This window comes from Telopea speciosissima, chromosome 1 (assembly GCF_018873765.1).
Source record: "Telopea speciosissima isolate NSW1024214 ecotype Mountain lineage chromosome 1, Tspe_v1, whole genome shotgun sequence".
Classification (NCBI taxonomy): Eukaryota; Viridiplantae; Streptophyta; class Magnoliopsida; order Proteales; family Proteaceae; genus Telopea; species Telopea speciosissima.
Window position 1 is genome coordinate 26,553,993 of NC_057916.1, and position 18,337 is coordinate 26,572,329.

At 38.7% G+C, this 18,337-nt stretch overlaps 2 protein-coding genes across 2 annotated transcripts; one reads left to right on the forward strand and one right to left on the reverse strand.

Moving 5' to 3' along the window:
• Window positions 1-304: 304 nt before the first annotated feature.
• Window positions 305-630, forward strand: LOC122659464 (dolichyl-diphosphooligosaccharide--protein glycosyltransferase subunit 4A). The gene has a single exon (XM_043854575.1). It carries the CDS (start codon window positions 305-307, stop codon window positions 416-418), a length of 114 nt encoding a protein of 37 aa, XP_043710510.1. The 3' UTR covers window positions 419-630.
• A 4,861-nt stretch (window positions 631-5,491) lies between these two features.
• On the reverse strand, window positions 5,492-9,647 carry LOC122639430. The gene is made up of 3 exons (XM_043832325.1): window positions 9,114-9,647; window positions 7,633-7,800; window positions 5,492-7,259 (listed from the first exon to the last, which is right to left on the reverse strand). Exons 1-3 carry the CDS (start codon window positions 9,645-9,647, stop codon window positions 5,529-5,531), a joined length of 2,433 nt encoding a protein of 810 aa, XP_043688260.1. The 3' UTR covers window positions 5,492-5,528.
• Window positions 9,648-18,337: the final 8,690 nt, after the last annotated feature.

Genomic DNA, 18,337 nt, shown 5'->3' on the forward strand with positions numbered 1-18,337 from the left:
GACCTTGACCGGTCATTTCTGGAAAATAGGGCTTGGGGCGACGCTTCAATGCTTCTCCTCCTCTCCTATCTTTCCATGGGCTTTCTATATCTGGCTGTTTGTTCATATGGATTGTTAAGTACTGGAAAAAATTTTCCTATCTCAAACCATGCCTTTTGTTGCTTCCTCATTGTTGTTTTAAAGCTCTCTTTATGAAGAATCACTTCTCACGTGCAAACTCGTATTTTACCTAATCATTATGAACCTATTTGGTTCCGAGTTGGAGCTTTGACTGACATGTGGTGTTGTTGTATCTTCATTTCAGATGATTGATGACCAAGACCTTGGATTTATTGCCAATTTTCTTGGCATCTTTATATTTGTTCTAATAATAGCTTACCATTATGTGACGGCTGACCCAAAATATGAGGGGAACTGAGAACTTGTTTCTTGTTTACATATTTTTCGTGATTCAAGGGGACCTTATATGGCACACAAATGGTGTCAAGTGTTGTAACTGAAATATATTACAATAGTAATTAGAATAATTTAGCTAAGATTCTTTACTCTATCTTATGCAGTTTCCCTACTGATTGAACTCTTATATTGCTTATGGTTGTTAATACGATGGATCTTTGAGTGATTTTCTTCAAATTTTCTTTGTGCATTGCGTGATTTGTTTCTATGATTGACAATCCCATTATGGCAATGCAAATTTGTTATACAAACATGATCAATTACTTGCAACAAGATGCTTAATATTTGTGTAAAATTGAATCGAATAGAAATGTAGGAAGACTTGATTATGTGAGATTGACGGGCACATGTGCTCAAGAGATCCATTTATAGATTGAAATTGATTTCTAATAAGTATTGATACTTTAAGTTGAACACCACAATTACTTCTTTTAGTTTTATGGAGAATCATGTTGATTAGTATATCTACATTACAACCAATGAAGCCATTTCATTATTTTGGTACTACATGTGGATGGCATACTCGATTAGCAATGTTTTGGGGTTGTTATATAGGGTGAAACAGTTTCTAACAAGTAATTTCGATATGAAGGATGTGGATGAAGCCTACTATGTTTTAAACATAAAATTAACTGGGACTGGTTTGTTAAGACCTTAAGATTATCCCAAAGGGCTATATCAAAATGATACTGGAACGTTTTAGGATGTAGAACTGTTAATTAAGTGTAGCACCTATAGTTAAGTTTGGTAGATTTAGTTTGGGATAGTTTCTAATGACAGTCTTAGAGGAGATAAGAAATGCATAGTATCCCAAATATGTCTTCAATAGGCTGTTTGATGTATGCATAAGATCAGACATCGTCTTCGCAGTGGTAGATTTCATTTGAATCTTGAATGCCACATTGGAAGGTAGTAAAGACAGTATTGAGATATCTTCAGTGCACCAAGGATCACATGTTGACACATCGACATGTTGGTGTTTTGGAATTGATTGACTAATTAGACTTAGACTATGCTGAATGTGTAGATATATGAAGATACACTCTAGGATACATTTGTATGCGCGTTGGAGGAGCAATATCCTGGTAAAGTGTTAAGTGACTAAAGGCTGGATCTTTTACTATGGAAGTAGAGGTAGTGCATGCTATGAGGCAGTCTTTCTCATGCGTCCTGGTAACACTGTAACAGTATTTTGTCACATATCTCCAGATTGTTGTGTCTATAGAAATATCAATACGAATCTTCTATGACAACACAACAACATTAGGATCCTTTAACAATATGTGCTCCATGAGTTGGTGTAGACACAGAGAGATTAAATACTTTGTTGTAAAGGAGGATGTTCGGGATCATCTTGTGGAGATAAGACACATTAGCACTAAGAAAATGATAACCGACCTTAACACGAAAGGACTCTGATGCAGATCCAAGCATCCGCAAGAAGAAGAGGAAGAAGAAGAAGCCCTAAGATTAGGGCCTAGTATTTGGAGCCTTAGTTTAGTACTTAGTCTATTTTCAGCTTTATTTTTTCCCATAGTTTATTTTTCATGTTTGGTGTTTTAAATTGAACCGGTTGAACCACTGGTCCAATTTTAGTGAAATGTTCCTATTGGCTGATAGAGTCTTATATCCTATTGGTTTCTTAGGAATCTTTTAACTTGTTTTAATTAACTTTTAATTTCAGTCATACCCTTCCACGATTTATGAAGGAGGGATTTAGATTGTACTAGGATTTGGCCTATGGCCATATTATAAATAAAAGAAAATCATGGGAGGCTCCCCCACAGTTCAAGTTTTCAAATTCTGCTTTAAGCTACTGCTACCATTGTTGCTGCTGCTTTGCTCCTAGTGAGTGTTTGCATGTGGATCTCAAGGTGAAGGGATTGGGGGATTACCAATTGACTCCTTGCATCAGTTAAGATCGGAAGGTCTTCATCTTCACTCCTTGCATCTGTTCAGATCGGGAGACTCTTCTACAAGCTGATTCAAGTTGCTGCTATTGAGTTCCTGCAAAACCAGTAAGTTATTTAATTTTCCTGCAACTACCTTTCTTCTCCTAATCTTCCAACCTAAGCCTACATTCCCACATTCGATCCCCATAATCCTAACTCCATCTAAACCCTGTCCAGTTCAATTCCCTCCATCAAACACCATCAAACTTCACCCACAGCAGCCCTACCATCGCCCTAACACTCGACAGCAACCTCTCCCCCATCCTCCCTTCATAAACCCTAATCCCCTCCATCACTTTTAAAACCCAAAAAACCCCTAAATACTGCCTAGACCTATCTTGTCATCCAAACCCAACCAAACTACAACCGAACTACTTTCTCACTGCCCTGAACATTTGACCAGAAGCCCTGCCCCAAATCCCATCCTAAACCCTAATTTCATCTTTTCTATTTCCCAAAACCCGAAACCCTAACCCTAATTTTTCGAAATTCAATTTTTTCAATTAAACATCAGTCAACCTACATTGTTAGCTTCCCCTAGGCCTACCTAACTTTACTAAATAAAACCCTACCTCATTCACCCAAACCTAACCCTAGTTTTGACCTAAACAGCCCCAAAATTTGCCAATCGACTAGTAGGTTGTAAGGGTCTGAATTTACCTGGCTCCTCGTAGATTCTATCATCTATCTAGGACTACATTAAGTGACTCCTAGTGAGTGGTATCTTTTCATATAGGAAGGAGAGAGAGAGAGAGACTCATGCGAGTGCTGGCGTAGGCCACACTCTCGGACAGAGATTTTTTTCCCTTTTCTTTAACATCGAGTTACTTGGTAATTAGTCTAGTAAATTTTACCTTTGTAAACTAATGTTGTAGTACTTTCAGTCCAATGGCTTAAGCCATGAAAATGACTTAGTTTTGGGAGATGGAGTACAACCATTATAACAACAACAAACAACAACCATAACCTTATCCCAACTAAATGGGGTCGGCTACATTGATCCGATAGATGCTATGACAGTAATTGAAGTAAGAGAAATAAAAGGAGTAAAAGGAAGTTAGAAGAAAATAAGTAAAGGTATAAGTTGAAGCAGTAGTCAAAGCAGCATCCTGGGAACATTCCCCTACAAGGGGTCGGCTACACGGGTCTTTGTCTTCCAAATAACTCCATCTGCAGTCATACTAGGATCGAGCCCTACCGCATGCATATCCTTTCTTACCACTTCTCCAATAGTCATTTTAGGTCTGCCCCTACCTCTGTTAGCTCCGTCAAGCTGAATCTGGTCACTCTTCCTTATTGGTGCATCCATGGGTCTCCGTTGGACATGACCATACCACTACAATCGGCTCTCACGGAGCTTGTCCTGGATTGGTTCAACTTCCAAATCGGTTCTAATACAATCATTCCTTACTCTATCTCTCTTGGTCTTGCCGCACATCCACCTCAACATCCTCATCTCCGTTACACTCGTCTTGTCTATATTACTCTTCTTTGCTGCCCAACATTTCGCCCCATAAGTCATAGCTAGTCTTATTACTGTCTTGTAGAATTTCCCCTTAAGCTTAACGGGCATGCGTTTGTCACCTAACACTCCCGATGCACCTCTCCACTTCATCCACCCTACTTTAATTCTGTGGGACACATCATCCTCTATATCCCCCTCTTTGTTAATGATTGACCCCAGGTATCGAAAGCATTCACTTTGTGGTAGCTCTTGCTCCTCAAGTTTCACCACTTCATCACCTCTCCTGTTTTGACTGATTCCAAGCTTGATCTCCAAATCTCCAGTTTCGCATTAATCCCTTCCACTGTCTCATCGATCGAAACAATATCATCAGCAAATAGCATACACCAAGGAACCTCATCTTGGATGTGTCTGGTTAAATCATCCATGATGAGTACAAACAAATAAGGGCTTAGAGCTGATCCTTGGTGTAACCCAATTGTAATTGGGAATTCACTACTTTGGCCCTCTGCAGTTTGGACACTCGTCACCACGCCCTCATACATGTCCTTAATTATATCAACATAATTACTTGAGCTCCTTCTCTTGCTTAGGACATGCCAAATGAGCTCTCTAGGGACTCTGTCATGGGCCTTTTCTAGGTCGATAAAGATCATATGGAGGTTCCTTTTGTGAGCTCTAAAAATTTCCACAGCCATTATATGAACTCAAAAAGTAATATATGTAAAGTTTATTATGTAAGAATTGAGGTAAGCTCGCAACACGTTGTGGATGTTGCAATTCATTTATGTGTGGCCTCCAGAAGATACTGTCTAGAAAACAGTTTTTCATTCTTTGAAATCGAGGGAAAGTTTTCCTTTCACCCACAGTGAAAGAAACATCCACTCATCTAGGATTATTATCACTCTCCCCTGACTTGTTGGAGATTGAAAATACCCTTCATTCTTCCAGAATGCCCATCCAATGACCATCCTTCACAGTGGCTTGAGGAATTCTCGTCCTAAACTTGAAAAAAACATCAAGTCCACCCCAAGTTCTCTCTCACCTACCCATTTGCGCTAAACTGGGAATATCGCTAAACTCATAATTGGGCATTTCCCTTTTACTTCTAGGAAAAAGTTTTCCTTCACTGCATGGTGAAGGATCACCACATCATCTTAGGGTTCACAAACCCTATAGGGTTTTAGTATGTACCCCAAAATACCATCCCGCACATCTGAAGCCCCGCGGTGAATGGATTTCGGAAATCCATTCACCGTGGCTGAAGGAAAACTCGGTCCTTTCTTCAGAATCCTCTATTCTCTTTTTACTAATTTATTCTTTTTAAAAGTAGACCCTAACCTCTCTCTCTCTCTCTGTTGGGACTACACAAGAAACATGGAACCTATTGGACCAGTTGGTTCTAAATTATAACCAACATGTCATATCCTAAAAATCTTCCTTAACATAAATGATGTGAGAGTGTTGCTTACAAATTGGCGTGAGGCTTCTCAAAAGCTCCATTAGTGATAATACTTCTGTAGAGATCCTATCGCATAATCGTTAAGATACATAAACAAATTGAATATAGAAAGGTCATCTTGCAGCAAATTCTTGTTAGTTAGAACATGTCATTTCCTTCACTAAAAGCTTTCTATCATCACCTAATTGCTGTTTTACAAGACTTTACGTGTACTCTGTATCTTACAGTAAATTTCATACAAATTTATATGGCTTGATGGATTCTCCCATTGAACAAGTTCTTTGACCCCCATAACAATCTCCCTTGTCTCTTTCATCAACCCTCCCATGCAGAAGCCTAGAGCACTCAAACAAAGTACCACTAGGGCCTTAAGCTCCTTCTGATCACCTTTTACAGCATGGATTTTATCCGTGACGTCTTTAGAATTTTGAAGGAAAGACCTGAGGATCTCCATTGCATCATCATTTGTGCTCAATAGCACGTCTGGTGATTTTCCCAACTCAATGTCGCACGAGATGTTTTTCGTTCTTAGCTCTTTCTCTAGTGTTGCCAAGGACTTCATTGATATTATCTCTTTGCAACAGTCAATTGAAGAGCAAACCATTTTCTTGAAAAGTTCTCTGTCTCCATCCAATTGTTCTAAGAGACCGTTCCATGAAACCTCAAATCTATTGGATTCACTTAGAAGGAGGTCAATTGCACGAGCCCCCAAAATCAACAACTCCATCATCTTTGACAAGGACCCCAACAACTTACTATAACAAGTACCATGGAATGGCAAGAACCAGAAGTTGGGCTCTGCTTCAGCTTCTGCAATAAACTTTTCAAGTTCACTGAATTGAATCCTTAGCTTTTCTTGCTTCTCTTTCAATTCAAAGATTGAGTTGCTTTCATGGCTGGCAGGGAAGCTTATTGATTCAATGCACTCGTATAGGGTTCCTATACTCTGGGAGAGTTGAAATTTAGCCAAGGTTGCTGCTCTTGTGGGTTGCAAGAGTACTTCTACCAGGACATAACAAAATAACCCAATGAAGGTCTCCATGATCCTTGCAAAGGCAAATTCACTAGGGGTACCATAATTCTTCCGACCCAGGATTAGTAATGCGGCAATGACAGCTGATAAACCACCAACCTGGCCATACATCTGGCTGTGCATTAGAAAGCTGGTGAAAATGATCCAGGGAAGAAGAGATAAAAATCTGATAGCCATGAACCTTTGTAAGAGAAAGCAACCCAAGACTCCATAGATGGACCCTAAAACTGTCCCTTGAACCCTAAGGTTTGCAACCTTGAAGGTTGCCTCTCCTGCTGATGCAATTCCAAGTCCAACTGTGAGCCCTGACCAAGAACTGTTCTCCTTATTAAAGGTCAACCCGAAGAGCACCGCCAGGCCCAGAGAAAGTGAACACTTGAGTGCAAACATGAGTCTTTCGCTACTTATTTTCACAGGCAAGCCTCTCAATAACCTTAATAATCTGGAGAAACAATCTTGTTTATGTGAGTTAGCCTGTTCTTTGGTGTTGGTCACTGGATTTTTGAATTGGGTTGTTACTGATTCATCGTAAAGGACTCTCATGCAAAAGAGGAAGAAGAAAGATGGTAGGTCCTCATAGGTTGGGAAGAATGTTTTAAGGGTATGAAGGGACTTACCAACTTCTTCTCTGTTTGTCTCAGGCACGGTTGATGAATCTTCACTAGGCAGAGAGCACTTAGCATGCCTTAGTGCCATGTTTGTGTGCTCTTCTAGTCCCTGGAGGAGGCTTTTGAGCTCTGAATCAACTAGGCTAACAGGGAATGAACCGCAAGAAGTTATTGCAATTTCCATTCCTCTCAATGGTATCTCTAAGGATTGTAGTCTTTCTCCAGAGTTGTGATTATGATGTTGTAAGAATCTGTTTCGGGATGCCTCCCACTGCACGCTTTTCTGTGTTCAAAATAAGATTGGTTTCCGGTTAGCAGCGGAGAAACAGGTAAACTGACTTGTTCATGTTGGGAGAATAGTCCAACAGCGGTTACCCCTGAGATATTCTGTTCATTCATATACTGTGAGTCCCTCCACTCAATAGTTTGAGCTTTTGGGTGGAGGGACTTACTGGTATATGAGGGGACAAAAGGTCTCAGGGTAAACAACGTGGGACTATTCTCCCAATAGTTCAAAGAACCAATGGTAGATTAGAAGGAAGGGGATGAGGTGGGTTCCAAAAACTCTCTTTTGTAGGACTCCACCCTTCCACCTAACTCATGTTAGAGAGTTACATAATAAATTAATGGAGTCCAGATTCAAGTGGCTTAATTACTTGGTTGAGTTTGATGCTCTGGAGGAGTTTAGCTCCTGTCTTAGACAATGATTGGGCTTGGGAGAGAGATGCAAGTGCAGAAGTCTCGTCTTGGGAGCATAGAGCAAGCACAAGAAGGCTTAGCCTCTTTGAGGCATTCTCAGCAAACAGAGAACACTTCTTCTTTACCTGCTAAGATTAGAAGAATAATTGATGCTTCTTTTTAACTGATTAAAAGTACCTTAATATAAATTAATTTTGAGTATAGTGGACACTGTCGTTACCTCTTTAAGAGAAAGACCTGGGTTAAAACATAAAAGTGGCTGTGCGAAAAGACTTAATTGTACGAGTTTTTTTTTATTTATTTTTTATTAGATTGATTGCTTACGAGTTATTACACTATATATGACTTTCAATAGGCAGTGTAATGGTCAACCAGGAGTCGCGTACCTCGTACCGATCAGCTGTGTGATAAGATTAGAGAGAGATTTCATCCACAAAAAAAATAAAATTTAGAGAGAGGCTGCCAAACCGCTTATTAATAATCCATACCATATTGGGAGTTATAATCTTACATCACTTGTTTAGGTCTTTGGTGCCTTTGTATACTTGAAGAGCTTTCTTTCACTTAACGCTTTAAGGTTTTTGGTTGGACTCTTCAAGTATCCTATATCCATTGATATTCTTCAGAGATTTAAGACCATGCTATTCAATATGGTAATCTTCTCTCTCTCTCTCTCTCTCCCTCCGAATACCAATCTAATATGGATACGGTATCGGATATAATTTCATTCTCGGTCGACATTGATTTCAATACCGATACGATATGGGATACGAACACTTTACGAAGTATCGGCCGACATTGATACCGATACCAATATCGAACCAATATGAGACACTAATACGTGCCAATATCGTTATGCCACCATAGTGCTATTGACGATCATCATAGCATCATGGCGGCGACGGTGATGTGGGGATTTGCAATATGGCATCATGCTGATATGACAATTTGGTTGGGGCGATACCGATCTATACTGATTTTTTCAATACGCCGATATAAATTGATATTGGCCACGATATCGATTCTGATATTGAAATTATTGATACCGATACACCAATTAATGTCGGATCGATATTGTCTTGGGTTAACATTGGATTATCAGAAAAGAGAGAGAAAGTAGGAGGGAATGATAATGAGAGAGAGAGAGAGAGAGAGAGAGAGAGAGAGAGAGTAGAAGGTAGTCGATAAGTGGAATTACACACGGCTTCAAAAGACTGTACGATGCATGAAATGAGCTGAGTTAGACTCCATGTAGAATTGGATATGGCGACTCCATATAGAGTTGGGTATGACGACCTATTTGCGGGGGAGTATTGAGATGTTGGAAGTTATAGAATTATAGTCTTACATTGATTTGTTTAAGCCCTTGATGTTTAATATGAGAAATTCTCTCCACTTAATGTCTTGCAATGAGAGAGAGAGTGTGTTAATTTGATACCTTGTAACATGCTAGCCGAGGATATGGGAACAACAAGGCCAGGACCGATGCCATGGCCCCAACAGCCGTGCTCGCTGCGACATGGAGGGGTTGCATGACAATATCGGTGTCCGCGCCCTCATTGAACGCCGCGACGTACACGATCACAATCTGACACAGCGCTATCCGCTTGCACACCAAGTGTGTCGACTTCGGCAATGCTACCACGAATGCACTGACCCCCACCGCAACAGCGGTGGTGCTGGCAGTGAGACGGGCCGGTCCAATGACCCACAAACCGAGTAGTGCCAGTAGGGCTCCCTGAACAGTCGCGCAGATGGCATACCAGCACCCACGCATGGCATCCCCCAACGTGGCATCCGTCACGATGAGGATAGCCATCGCGTAGGAGAAAGATGAAAATGATAGCTGCTGCCGTATTCTGGTCGGCCCATACAAGGTGATGCTTCCTACTATTGTGCAAGCCAGCACCGTTGGCAGTGCCATGGCAAGGCGAGACCGCCAGTACTGTGCTCGCGTTTCATCACTTGTCATTGTTGTTGTTGTTGTTGCCTGCTTGGGCATGATCGATGATCGATCAGTAGCTTAGCTCAGTAGAGATGGTTGGAGTAGTGAGGGATGTTAGAGTAAAGATATTCTACTGTTGTATAGTTGTTGGCTTGCTCCTCGGGTCTCGTTTGAGGCTGTAGGGGGTAGTGTTTTATAAGAGATCAGGGGGAAGGGATCCCTGCTTGAGCAGACAAGTGGAAATCTTTTATAGTGGGACCCACTCTTCTTTTTTTTGGGCAAAGTGAGACCCACGTCAAAATGTTTTAAAAGAATAAGGCCAAAAAGAGACACCTGACACCCATTTGACTAATTTGTATATTTAGCCATTTATTATAGGTTTAATGTTTATAATAGCAAAGAATATTAACATAAGTAGTAGAACCAAAGCTCCCTTCGGATGTTAGAGGGTTGGAGAAAGCTGATGGTGGAGTAAGAGAACTCGTAAATATTACTCTACTAAATTAAGCTATTAATTGGTTTGCTTGTTAGTGTGTGACTAACTTTCTTTTTGTTTTGTTGAGTTTTGATGTTTTGTATTCTGTCGCTTGTATTTGTGGGTTATTTACAAAGGACTGTTAAGAGTTTTTAGGATTTAAAGGGCTTGAGAATAATTTTTGGCTACATGGGTATTTCAGTAATTTGTGTTAATGTGGGGTTTCACTTATTATTTATAGCAAGATGGTTTTCTTTTGTAATTTGAGAGAGGAGTGAGGATGAACGATTGTAATCCTATTCTCCATTGATAGTGAAGCAAGTTTCATCTCACTATAGATGTAGGCAACTTTACCAAACCATGTAATTCTTCGTATTTACTTTGTATGACTGTTTGTTTGTGATTTCTATTTTTCTACAACTTGGTAAAATTTCTACCGACTAGTCCATGCTGAAATCGAGTTGTTAATTCGTTTTGGAGTTTGGCATGATCATAATAAATACAAGTTGCTAGGTGATAAAGACATTCTGATATGCAGTGATAGATTATTAAATGAACTACTAAAGTGGTGTTCATCTTGGATCTCCACTCAAGAATAGCTTTTCGGGTTGAGTAGTCATCATTGTTGTCCAAATTTTTTTATAATTTTTTTGAGATAACTTTGGATTGTGATAGTTGAGAAAAGCAAGGGACAAGTGTGAATGTGGGATCATTGATGACGCTCTTATCAAATTATTGTGATAAATCAAAGTTATGGGACAATTCAGTTAAAGATTATCGTATTAAAACCTTTTGTAGTATCGGTGGGGTGGCGATGTACATCCAGCGGTACAGTAGAGGTCATGTGTGATCTTGATAAGGAGGGCAAAGTGTTGGACTGTACATGCCGTCAACTTTTAATAAGTTGACGACATATATATAACAATCACAAAGCTAGACACATGAGGGCAAATAGATCTTTTTCGAAAGGTGAGGAGAGATAATGACACATGTTGGCACCTGGTAACATGTCCAGCTTGTGTGTGTGAGAGAGAGAGAGAATATTGGTTTGTCCCGTCTGCACTGTTTCATTAGGTTAAATGCCTCGAGAGATGGATACATGTGTCGTTTGAATGTATATGTTGTTGATGACATCAAAGAGAGGGGGACGTAACCAAAGCTACCCTTCATATTTTTAAATTTTTATTACCAGCTCCCTTTGACACCACGTAATTAATTAAGGTGCGATCCTCCTCTGTAATGAAAGCTTCGCATGTTCTTCTGGGTCTCTCTCCTCTAACCCTATTATTAAACCTAGCTAAATAGCAACTTAAGTAACTTTGCACCGTTTGTGTGTCTCTTTTGTGTGTGTGTGTGTGTGTGTGGTTGTGGGGTTTGTTGATTGGTAGTTCGTTACACGCCTGTACGTCTCCAACTATCATCAACTCACATTACTTCTCTAATGTAATCCGCATATATGTCCCCTCGTACATTTCTGATTTTCTTAATTGCTCGATCCGGTAAAGTACTGCAAATGTCATTGATTAATGATTTCAGGTCCTTCTGCTCATCTGATAAGTAATAATATATGATTTAAAAAAAAACAAAACAAAAGACATTACTGCCAATAGAGAGAGCTGGAGCTGTCACAGAAGCCAAGTGACCACTGAGTTAGACATTTAGTTATTGGTGAAGTCTGATCTCAGTTCTAATCCCAAAAGAAAAGTACTGTTGACATTTCATTTGGTTATTTTACATTTGAAATGCGTTAGAAGGGCTAAAAAGTGCATACATCAGCTCCATAGATGTTGAACTTTGAAGAGTTCGTCGAGATCTTCGATTTGATATATATTTCGTCTTATATTGGTTCGTATCTCGCACCAGATTGGGTGGGTCTCTAGAGGCAGTTTTGTATTTTCGTGGATTAGAATTTTCTCTAATGTAACTATATATAATTGTTATCTCTTTAAAAGATGTAAAGGTGTGAGAGAGGTTTTGTATTTTCTTCATAGAAATATTAGATCTAGGACAATCGCTATGCCGTGGATTTAACCTACCTTCTTGAGGGTGAACCACGTAAAAATCTCTGTCTTGTGTGTGTGCTTTCTTTTTCTCTTTAATTTCTGATGCGAAAACGCCATTCTGCTGTATTGTTTTTCTAATACATCCAACCCGACCTCCTTTAAAAGCTGAATAGAAGTGCTAGCTTCTCCATGAGACTCTGTATCTATCACCTGAGGGTGGATGAAGTTGTATTAATTTCTCTCCCTTTCTCTCACCATCAATAAAAGCAAGTATGAAGGAGACACTGGATCGAATGGAGTGTGGAGTCAGTTAACTTGAAAAAGATTGTTCACTACAACGACATGCACTATATGGATTTTGGACAGGACATCCAAGATCCATATATGGATTCCCTGATCTCTCTTTTTTTTTTTGTTACAAAAAAAGATTCTGAATCTTTGATGTTACATTGTATGAATGAATTCATATATAATGCAATCAATTATGTGGCCATTCATCCATCAATCACTGTCATATACAGCACATTTGGCCAAAGATTTTGGAGGATTTAATTTGATCCACACTGTCGCTTGCTTAAGTGAGCTGATTCCGTAAGACCATTAAGTGGTTGTATTTCAGTAAATTACATATATAGGATTTCACTAGATATTTGTAGTGATGGTTCTTTTTCTACAATCAATTTAAGAAAGGTGTGAAGACGAGCGACTATAACCCTATTCACCATTGATAGTGAAGTAGATCTCATCTTACAATGGTTATAGACAATCTTGCCAAACTGCATAAATCCTTGTATTGATTATGTGATTATTTGTCTACGTTTTCCTTCCATTCTTTTCTGCATCATTTTAGGTTCTTGTTTTTTCTACACACATAACACGTACGTTATGATCTAATGGTGGATAGCATTAATGGGCTAGGTTGACGTGTTGGGTTTGTAGTTACAGTGCACAACTCATCGGTTGGGCTTGCTGAGGTTTTGGTGTCTTGACTTCTGAAAATTTTTTAAGGACTATATGGGTATTTCGGTAAATTTCCTGTATAGGGTTTCACAATCTGTAGCGGGCCGGGAGTTCTTTCTCTATATTGAAAATCTGAGAGAGGTGTGAGGAACGAGCGACTATAACCCTATTCTCCATTTATAGTGAAACAGATCTCATCACCGCGGACGTAGGCAACCTTGCCGAACCACGTAAATCTTTGTGCACATTGTGTGATTGTGTTTGCGATCTCTTCGCTGCATCATGTTAGGTTTTACAGGGCTTGTCCTTTGGGTACCCATTCCTATTTTGGACCAGCCAGGCATGCTAGCTCTTCATTAATTTTCAAAGCCCACAACCCATTTAGCAGTAATTATGGCATGTTCAGATGCCACAAGTCCCCTCTGCATATATACATATCTATCTTATGGGAGAAAAAAATCCACCCGGTCACGTCAGACACGTTGCCCATGTGCCCTCACACATGGGTGCACAAAATGACCACCGCATCCCTAGTCATTTCTAAGGTTCCAGGAGGGTGTGGCGGTCATTTCACACCCCTGTGTCAGGGCACAGAGGCGACGTGCGCTGTGCAACCCTGTCTATGGCCAAATTTGGTTAAATTTCTTGGGTTCCATTTTAGGCTTATAAAAGTTAGATTCTACTCCTAAAAGGTAAAAAAAAAGAAAGCTGCCTGGTCCCGTGAAAGCCTGCGCCCAGACAAAAAGCTTGCGTTCTACAATTTCCTTACTGTGTATTTTCATAGAGCTGTCAAGTTATGTTTGTTTGACATGAAAAGAGAAGAAAAAATAAAAATAAAACAATAGCAACAATCAATAAGGACATAAGTTTGTGTCTCTCTCTTCTTTATTTTTCTACAAACAAATTAAACCCACCCTAGTGTAATCTTCAAAAAAAAAAAATTTTGGGTAGAACAAAGAAAAACAACTTGAATGTAGCCAAACGGAGCTGTATCTTTGAAAGAAGAGTGTGTAACTGTTCCTCTAGTACATTCTTATTTCTCTTACTCCATCCTCGTACCCTAGCAGCAGATGGCTCAAGAATTCCACTCTTTGTGTACAAGCATTTCAATTCAGTTTAGGACATTCAGTGGTTGAACCTACTGATTCAAACAACTCGGCTAGAGTGATCCATTGTAGGAATTTAAATGGTTTTTAAAATTTAATATTCAAAATAAAATTTTATTTCTTTTAGGCGATTCAAAATATGATGTGTAATCTTAGTCACACTATGATGGATGATGACATGGTGAAAATTGAGGAGAGAGAGATAGCGTCAAGTGACTCTTTCAGACATTTGGGGTCTATCATACTCAAATCAGGTGATATTGATGATGATGTTTCACAAAGAATTAAAGTGGGATGGATGAAATGGAGAGATGCGACAGGAATACTGTGTGACCGACACATTCCTTTAAAGCTTAAAAGAAAGTTCCAAAAGACTGTTGTCCGACCAACTATGATGCATGGGGTAGAATGTTGGGCAGTTAAGAAAAGTCATATAACGAAACTATGTATGACAGAGATGAGGATGTTAAGATGGATATGCGGCAAAACTAGGAAGGATAAAGTGAGGAACGAACTTATTAGAGCTGATGTGGGAGTTACTCCAATCAGCGACGAGCTCCGAGAATGTCATCTAAGGTGGTTTGGCCATGTGCAACGGAGGCCTGAGGATGCCCCAGTAAGGAGGAGCGATCTGATTCCGATCGAAGGAGCTAGGGGCAGGCCTAAAATGACCATAGGTGAGGTTGTGAAGAATGACATGCATAGTCTGGGCCTTGTATCAAGTATGACCTTAGATAGAGCCTATTGGAGTGCTAGGATCCACGTTGTCGACACCAGGTAGCTAAGCTTCTCCTAATTTACTGGGCTATCCTCTTTCTTCTTACTTTCATTTCCTCTTTCTAGTTTGTTTTGTTTTGAAATGATCCATGTAGCCGACCCAATCCTCTTTCTTCTTACTTTCATTTTTCATTTTCCATCTTTCATTTCTTCTTTCTACTTTGTTTTGTTTTCTTCTTGCCCTTTTTTCTAATATTTTTCGGAAGTAATTCTAAATTCAGTTTGCCTCTCTACCATAGTCTGTCAGGATTAGTGACTTATTGACTATAACCTTCATATTTCCCTATGTAATCACATTTAGTAGTGCAACTTATGTAATTAGAAAATTGTTTTAGTTTGTAAACACATGGTCAACTCAGATTGCACAAATTGAGGTGTTTAAAAACCTTAAGGAGTATCATTTGATACGACTCAACTCTACTACCTTCTATTCCGATGATACAAAAGGACGTTTATTGATGTTTACAATCCCACTTCAACGTCTATACTGATATTTTGGTGATCTACAAGTTGTCACACTAAATAGTGCCCATTATATACATTATATTTCCAACACCCTTGTTACTTTGAAACGGTCTAGGATTTGGTTTGATATATTGAAATATTGCATGGATAATGCATTTCTTGTTCAACTAAACTTGATTTTAGTTTTATAGTCTATGTTCCCACTATTGTCATTAGATACCAAATGCCATAAACTCAAGAAGAGGAATTGAAAGAAGAAAAATAAAATAAAATATGAATAGGTTGACTCTGCCTCCCCCCTAAGGGTCACTCGCCTGAGAGGAAAATCCTTGGTGAACATAGGGGTTCTAGTATCTTCCAACTCGTTTGTATTGTAGGATCGTGCACGAGCCTTGGGGGAATTAGTCGGCCAAAGGCCGGACACCTCCAGTTCAAAAAAAAAAAAAAAAAAAAGTTTTTGAGATCAGAAATAAAAGAAGATGATGAACCTCTTCGTCGCGCACTGTAGAATCGATTTGAAAAGCCGTGAGTTTTGAGATCAGAAATAAGCTTTTCCCAATTCGTTCAACAAGTCCGAACACTTTAGCAAAAAGACATTTTTAGCCACATATATGTTATGACTTCCCACTTATCTCTCCCTCCACCCTGGCTTCTTAATGTATTATTATTTTATGATCGTTTTTCTCTCCCTTATTTATGATGTATCATCATTTTATTGTTGTTTGTGCCCCTCCCTGGCTTTTGATTTATCATTTTTAATTTCTTGTTTTGATCCTTAAGCTTGTCTTTATTGGCTTTATATCGTACTGTGCTCTTTTGCTGGAAGAGAAGGCTCTTCATGAGTCTTTGCATTCTTTTAATCTTTACAACAAGAAGCACAAATAATCCTAAAATGAACTTTTGATAAACAAAAAGAAGAAACAGAGAAGGCTTGATCTTCCTGGCTCTTTACACCCTTTTAATCTTTACAGCAAGACGATGCACAAACAAACCCTAAAATGATCTTTTGGTAAGCAAATCCAGGCTCTTTGCACTATTTAAATCTTTACAAGAAGAAAGAACAAACCCACCATTTAACGAAGTTTTGGTAAATATGGAAATCCTATTTTGTCTTAATTTGCTAGTATGCTTGTGCTCCCCTCTCTCTTCTCCTTTTGTCACTCACTTTCTCTCATTATCTTGGTGTCTCATCATTCTTGGCCGCACACTTTTTCCTTTTTTTCTTGGTGGATATATCTCTCCTTTCTATAGACTTCTCTTCTTTCACACTTTAGAAGACTCTTCTTCATCATGCACTCTCTTGGAATTGAAGCCTCTGGCTTAATGAAAACTCCATTACTTGGAAGACTCTATACTATTCCAAATAGCTAAAGTGTCTATGTTGAGAAGGAGACTGTTATATTTGTTTAACGAGAAAGTTTTCTTCCACCGTGAATGAAGAAAAATTACATCCATCTAGGGTCATTATTACCCTACGATTCCTGATGCCCATCCAAGGCATCCAAACCCATAGGTGAAGGAATTCCTTTTTCACCGTGGATGAATAGAAACTGCACAAATTATTTGAAATGTTATATAAATATTTGTTTTAGGGTGCTTCTCGTTGTCACCAAAGTAGTGATCAAACTTAGAAATTGTAACCTTCTTTTGATTATCCTTTGTTTTATTCCTAAAAAATTTTTAAGTCGAGATTCAAAATAGAATTTTACCATTATATCACTATCAAGAATTGCCATTGTATTGCATATTTTTTAATGTAGATATTTGAAATGATATCCCTGTGAAAACAAAATGTGTTGTACTAAAAGGAGAAAATAAGTTAAGTTACAAATTCTTTTTCACCAAACTAGGTTAAAACACAATTTTTCTTTTGTTTTAAATACTTTCCGTCTTTAACGGTTTTGTAATAGCTAATATATATTGTATGGGAAGTAGTTTTCTGTCTGGGAGTGTGGCCTACGCTAGTATTCCATGAGTCTATCTTTCTCCTCCTCAAAATAAAAGGGCATAGATGTCTTTTCATATGGGAAGGAGAGAGAGACTCATGGGAGTGCTGGTGTAGGCCACACTCCAGTATAGAGTTTTTTTTTTTTTTCCCATATTGTATCAAATTGAGAGAGAGAGAGAGAGGGACCGACATCAAAGATAAGTAATGATTCTTATTTGGGGCCTAAGTTTGGTATGTGGCTAAACCAATCATAAATCATCAATGCTATTCTTTTGGAGGAATCAACACCAATCACTGAAAAGCTTAACTTTAACAAAAGGAATTGTTCTTTCATAATCCTTAAAATAAGGTTATGTTTGTGTCACCACAAAATATTTTTTTCAGAGAAAGAATCCAACCACATAATGGATTGGAGTCCTCTATGGATGATAAGTGGTCAAAATACCATCACCTTTTTTAGAGAGAAAATATCCTGAAATTTAAAAATAAGGTTATTTTCCAACTTTTTATATTGCATTTCATTATTCTTAAACCTTGTAGAGCTAAGTTTGGTAAATGACTAAATCAATCATAGATCACTCACGCTACGCTTTTGGTGGAATCAACACTAATCACTAAAAGGTATGACAAGCTCTAACAAAAGGAATTGTTCTTTTCTTAGTAAACTATTAACACTTACAAATTTTAGTTTTTATTTTTATGCCTTTTTTTAGTTATGTTTGTATCACCATAAAATAATTTCCTAGTAAATTATTCTCACTTACTAATATTAGTTTTTATTTTTATCCCTTTTTTTTAGTTTTGACATTACTTAGTAAGCATTTTGGGCATTGTTGAGTAAGAAAAATCCCAACCACATGATGGATTGGAGTCCACTGAGAATGTCAAGTATATCAACCTTTTGAGATCAGGTGCTAGCGTAGCTGGCAGGGGCTATTGCGGTTGAGTCTATCCCACCAATTAAGAAGTCTCAGTTTCCCACC